Here is a 6,427-nt window from a genome sequence, read left to right on the forward strand (position 1 = left end):
CATATTTTAATATTAATATATATTTTAAAATTAGACATATTATAATCAAATATCATAATATTATATGTAATTTAATAATAAATGTACACTTATAAAATTCATATTTTTATCGATGCATACGATATTATTATATGATAAATCATGTTATACATATATCAAAATTTTCAATAAAATAACTTTAAAATGTCTATTATACTTCTAATTATATTATTATGAGATTTTCCTTACATTTTCATGAATTTTTAACAATTTTAAGTATCCACCGATATATCTCCGATATATAAAAAAATATCTCCGATATATCCGATATATCCGTAAAATCGAAGTACCGATATATCCGTGATTACCGATATTTTCATCCTTGGCTGCTATATACTATGTCTCAAAATCCTGCCTTTTTTTAAAATAATTTTAATTTTAATTTTCATTCACGAAAAATAACTTCAGCTTTACTGTTTCTTAAAAATGCTTTCCTCTTTAGGTGCTCCAAGTAAGCCTCATTCTGATCCATTCCACCTAGATTACCATCATTCTCAAATTAAATAGAATTTTGTTTTATACCGTGAAGCAAATACCGTCTTCAAAAACTCCAAAACTATTTTTTGAAGAAACTCTTGAACTAAGAAGATCATTCAAACACGCAACAAGCAAAAACAAATGGAAGAAGCCACCGCCATTAACGTCTATATCCGGACCTAACCCGAATACATGGCTGAGCAAGGATGTGGTGTAATTCAGATAATGCCAAATTTAAACCATAGTAGAAGACGCAACTAGCGACCAAGTCCGTGCACGGTGCACCCTCAATTCTGCCAATGTATTAATGGTGAAGTTGATGCTGCAGTGGGAGGTCATTTACACCGGTCGAGCCTAACCCTGGGCCATAGTCTCATCAATCATGTTCACAACTTCCCATTTTCCAGGTAGTTCCAAGTGAACCCAAGAACTGAAACTGAAATTTTGGGTTAGTGTCATTCGTGTCGTCCCATAAAGCAATGAATAATGAAAATTTAATGCACCCAAATACATCGTCTTGAAATCATCCATTTATCATTAGCATGTATTTAATGCCACTTTAAATACAGATACTTTATTAAATTCATTAACTTTTTTAATTATTTAAAATTTAAAATTTATACTAATTTCTTTTTATTTTTTAAAATTATAATTAATTATAATTATAATACATTTATAATTTAGAAAATAAATTAAAATTTTAATTTTACTCTTAAATTTTTTATATAAAGTATATAAAATTTTATTATATATAAAAACGACTATACCAGTTCCCTTTATTTTTTACTTAAAAATCCATGGAGCCCAACTTATTTACACCTCCCCTTATGATATTTATAATTTAAAAGAATTTTTTATTTTTATATATTTTAAATACACACATATATATATATATATATATATATATATATTTGATTAAGGAGGCCAAAAAAAATGAGATGAATTTTATGTTATTTTCTCTTGGTTCCAGAAAAATTCCTTTGATTGGATCATCATCTTCTTTGGAGGACTGTCCAATACGGGGCTGCTCAGCCTGCTCACTGCCATGTGAAGGCATGTCTTCTAGCCAACTAGTCAGCTAACCTATCTTTATTCCATGAAGTCTGATGTTGACTTACAACCATCAATCCTCTATCTGAATTTATAGCATTTTGGTCCAAAACTAAGAGTCAATTATAGATTCTCCCTTTTGTAAAATGAAGAGGCATCTCATGTGTTAAAGAGACCGGGTCCTCGAGCAAGAAGAAAGAAGCAATGGAAGGCTCACTCCCTCGCCATCTTTGCCATGTCCAAAAATCATCTGCCATCATCAACAGATTCCATGCTCTTATTCATTCCACAGCTTTAATTGCTCTGATCTACTACAGAGCTTCTTTTCTCCTCCAAAACACTGATACTATATCAGGACACACGCCTATCATACCATGGCTTCTGGTCTTTGCTGGTGAGCTGGTTCTCTCCTTTATATGGCTTCTCGAGCAAGCTTATCGTTGGAGGCCCGTTACTCGCGCCGTCTTCCCAGAAAGACTACCAGAAGATAAACAACTGCCGTCTATTGACGTGTTCATATGCACTGTGGATCCAAAGAAGGAACCCACTTTGGAGGTTATGAACACTGTAATATCAGCCATGGCATTAGATTATCCCCCGGAGAAGCTTCATGTGTATGTTTCGGATGATGGAGGTTCTTCTCTAACGCTGTATGGCATGAAAGAGGCGTGGGAGTTTGCAAGGTCGTGGGTGCCCTTCTGCAGGACCCATGGTATCAAAACCCCGTGTCCTAAGGCTTATTTTTCGTCACTGGAGGACGGAGATGGTTCTGAGTTCCTAGGAACCGAGTTCATGGCAGAGAGGCGCAGAGTTCAGGTTTGTGTCACCTTTTTATCCTCTCTGATACACATCTTTGGAGATGCTACACTAGCTACCATTTCTGTAGGTTTGTTGGTCAGATCAAATGAAGATAAGAATCCAATATCGTTATGGCTGTTGTTAAAACATAATTTAAGGTGTCCTTGATTACATTTTTTATTTTTTTTTAAAATAAGAATTTTTATACAAAATTTAAAAATTCTTACATAAAGTTAGGAATTTATTTTATAATCTTAAATTTAAAAAAATAAAATTGAAAATGAAAATATTTTTAATTCCCAAAATTTTAAATTATTAAACATTTTTCATTTTTACCTTTTAAAAATAAGAATTTTTATCATTGTTTTAAAAATTGGATTAGATATTGAATCGAAAAAGTTATTGATTCATGATTTAGATCGGTCTTGAACCTCGACATTACATTACAGAAAGTCCATTGCTTGTAATTTAGTTTTTATGGCATTACATTACACAAAGTTAGGATTTTTTTTATTTTTTATTTTTTATTTTTATTGCTTAACAAAAGTTGCCAAAGTGTCTTTTAATTTGGTAGAATGAGAGAACTTAGCAATATTACCCCTTTAAAATTATATACAATATTCATATCCAATATTTAATAAAAGCTAAAATCAAGAAGCTATTCTCCACACATTCCATATTTAACTTTGAAGTGAGAAGCTTTTTAGAATCATGCATATGCTTTAAAAAGTTTTAAATTGACACAAAGCTTTTGCTTTTCATTTAAGTCAAACCAAAAAGGATCCCATCTAGAAAAACCAAAAAATGTTCATACGAAAAAACAAGATACTTAAATCATTTAGGAAATCTACCTACCATGCTGCAGATCGAATACGAAAATTTTAAAGCTCGCTTGAGGACAGCTAGTAAAGAGGGTGGAATCAGAAATGAAAGCATGAGCAGCCCTAGAGATCATCCTGCAGGCGTCGAGGTACTCATGATTGTCTTACTTACAGTGCTCCTTAATTTGAATTGAACTGTGCAGTTGCCTTTAGTAATCTTATTGAGGTGACTGACAAAGAATTGATTTAGTATTGGTTTGAATACACGTTTCTGTTTTTTATTTTTAAAATCGGAAGCTTTTGTATAAGGGTAGAATATCTTGTAGAATATCCAAACTAGTGGATATTTGATAATTGAGGTTTGATGGCTTGGTTATGGGTGCAAAAAAATATGTTTTTCAGGTGATTGGTGCAGACCAGGTTGAGATGCCTCTTCTTGTTTATGTTTCTCGTGAGAAAAGACCTTCTCATCCACATCATTTCAAGGCTGGAGCTCTCAACGTTCTTGTATTTCTCCCTCTCTCTCCTCTCTCTCATTCAGTCACAAATATACATGCAAATATACACCAAATGACTTATCCCACCAAACTGTTATTGCAGCTCCGGGTCTCCGGCATTATAAGCAATTCTCCCTACATACTAATATTGGATTGTGACATGTATTGCAATGATCCAACCTCTGCCCAGAAAGCAATGTGTTTTCATCTTGATCCAAAGATCTCACCCACACTGGCTTTTGTGCAATTCCCTCAGAGATTCCACAACATTAGTAAAAATGATATCTATGACAGTGGACTAAGGTCGGCATTCTCGGTATGAAAATGAAGTTTTGGAACTTTCTTTTATCTTATTTCCCAAGGCATTCAATAGTTGCAGTGAAACAAAACTTCATACTAATGTATTGTCGAATATTTTAATATATACCATTCAGATATTATTGGAAGGATTGGATGGGCTACAAGGTCCAATCTTGTGTGGCACCTGTTTTTACATAAAGAGGGTGGCCTTTTATGGAAGTTTCATACAAGATGGTAATTTAATTTTCTTGCTGAAGAGAATGCTCTTCTTTTCCCCTGTTTCTTCGCTTTTTGTTGGTGGTGGGGATGGGGAACTATATACAAGAAGGGTAACTAATATATGATTGACTGGTACGATATTTCACATAAATTCTGCAGATATTGATATCTTGAAACTTAGAGAATCTTTTGGTCCTTCTAACGAGTTCATCAGATCCCTTGGCCAAAACTACAAGCCTAGTGTGAGCGAGGATGGGAACAGCTTGAGTACAATACAGCTACAAGAGACCCAACTCTTAGCTTCTTGCTCTTACGAAAATCAGACAAAGTGGGGTAAAGAGGCAAGTAGAATCAATGAAATATTCTATCTTCTCACACTCGCTCACCATTTTCTTTACTGAATTATTGCATGATTGCCATTTTGATATCTCTCCTTTATTTGATAGCAGGTAGGGTTCTTGTATCAATCTGTTGTTGAAGATTACTTAACAGGAGTCATCATGCACTGTCGAGGATGGACTTCTGTCTATTGTAATCCATCCAAGCCACAGTTCTTGGGTAGTGGCGTAACCAATATGAATGATATGTTGGTCCAAGGCACAAGATGGAGCTCTGGGTTGTTTGATGTTGCCATCTCAAAGTTCTCGCCGCTCATATATGGGCCATTGAGAATGTCTATCCTTGAGAGTTTTTGTTACGCCTACCTTGCCTATTTCCCACTCTATTTTATATCAGTCTGGTGTTTTGGCATCATCCCTCAGCTGTGTCTACTTAATGGCATCCCTTTGTACCCTAAGGTAACAATAGAATATGCATTCTTTTCAATTCCGTTTTCTTTTCAAAAACAGGACCATCTATATTTACTCCACCATGCAAATCAATGAGAACAATTGATTTGTAGGTTAGTAATTAATTTATATCACCTTTTTCATATAAATTGATAAGATTTTACTTGGAAGATTTGGAAGATTTTTATTCTCTAACGTTCAGTACTTGTCTTGTACCACAGGTTTCAGACTCATTTTGCATGACATTTGCTTTCATTTTTCTATCATCTCTTTCTAAACATTTGTACGAGGTTCTATTCACGGGAGGGTCATTCCAGACATGGATGAATGAACAAAGGAATTGGATGATAAAGTCGGTAACATGTCATCTTTATGGAAGTATGGATGCTATTATGAAGAAGATTGGTATGAGGGAAGCCAGTTTCTTAACCACAAATAAAGTTGTGGATGATGAACAAGAAAAGCTATACCAAATGGGTAAATTTGATTTTCGAACCTCTACTGCGATACTTGCTCCATTGGTCATCCTAGTCATCTCGAACATGGTTGCATTCATGGTGGGTCTTGCTAGAGTAATTGCAGCAGGCAATTGGGACAAAATGTTTGTACAAGTTGTCCTCTCATTTTACATCCTAATTATGAGTTACCCTATAGTTGAAGGGATGATACTGCGAAAGGACAAGGGTCGCGTTCCACCTTCTATCACTCTATTATCTACCGTTCTTGCCATGGTTTTATTGACTTTAGGGTCCACTGCTCTATGTATTAAGTTATATGCAGAACTCGACCCAGTCTGCATTTCCATTAGTATAGTTCCTTGATGCAAATATGCAGATTCATTATTTGTACTGATGGAAAAAGCACATATAGTGCTGTTCCATGTGATAAATGCAACACTTTCTAATTTGTTAGAATGGACTTAGAAGAGAATGTTTCTCCCAAAAACTGTTTCTCCCATTTCTCATTTTGTTGGGTTGAGTCGTATTAAATCGCTTGGGCACCAAAACCCAACTTCAACATCTCCCATTTCTAATTTGTGTTGGTTTTTAAATTATTTATCAATTTTGAGGTTTTGAAAATTTTGAGTTTCTAAAGCAATAAGTTGATTTTGAAGGCTTTGAAAATATTGGGTTAGGGCTGAAACGGTTTTTCCATATGCATATTATAGGTTTTGATTAAGAAAATCTTATAGTTTAAAGACCAAAAATTATTTATAATAACATTGTGTTCTTAAAAAAGATTCACGTATTGTATGTGTTTTTTTTAAGAATGTACGCGTGTGAGCTTAAAAGTCAATCATGGACGTGAGAAAAACCTTAAATCCATTCTCATGGTTCCACAAATAAGCACCTAGACCCTAATAAGACCAAATAAGATCTCAGTTGATGTTAAAAAAAAAATGTACGTGTTTTTCTTAACAATGTACATATTCTTCTTA

The 6,427-nt window shown here is 34.1% G+C and overlaps 1 protein-coding gene across 1 annotated transcript; it reads left to right on the forward strand.

The window, feature by feature from the left end:
• Nucleotides 1-1,532: 1,532 nt before the first annotated feature.
• Nucleotides 1,533-5,934, forward strand: LOC117915030 (cellulose synthase-like protein G2). The gene is made up of 8 exons (XM_034830579.1): nucleotides 1,533-2,382; nucleotides 3,230-3,334; nucleotides 3,588-3,692; nucleotides 3,786-3,998; nucleotides 4,117-4,216; nucleotides 4,361-4,542; nucleotides 4,651-4,998; nucleotides 5,211-5,934. Exons 1-8 carry the CDS (start codon nucleotides 1,771-1,773, stop codon nucleotides 5,808-5,810), a joined length of 2,265 nt encoding a protein of 754 aa, XP_034686470.1. The 5' UTR covers nucleotides 1,533-1,770; the 3' UTR covers nucleotides 5,811-5,934.
• The last annotated feature ends 493 nt before the right edge of the window (nucleotides 5,935-6,427 follow it).

The sequence above is a fragment of the Vitis riparia genome, chromosome 5 (genome assembly GCF_004353265.1).
Source record: "Vitis riparia cultivar Riparia Gloire de Montpellier isolate 1030 chromosome 5, EGFV_Vit.rip_1.0, whole genome shotgun sequence".
In the NCBI taxonomy this organism is placed as follows: domain Eukaryota; kingdom Viridiplantae; phylum Streptophyta; class Magnoliopsida; order Vitales; family Vitaceae; genus Vitis; species Vitis riparia.

Coding starts and splice junctions, on each gene's coding strand:
- LOC117915030 (XM_034830579.1), top strand. CDS start 1,771: ATGGAAGGCTCACTCCCTCGCCATCTTTGCCATGTCCAAAAATCATCT. Junction 2,383..3,229: donor CAGAGAGGCGCAGAGTTCAG/GTTTGTGTCACC, acceptor ACCATGCTGCAG/ATCGAATACGAAAATTTTAA. Junction 4,999..5,210: donor GCATCCCTTTGTACCCTAAG/GTAACAATAGAA, acceptor CTTGTACCACAG/GTTTCAGACTCATTTTGCAT.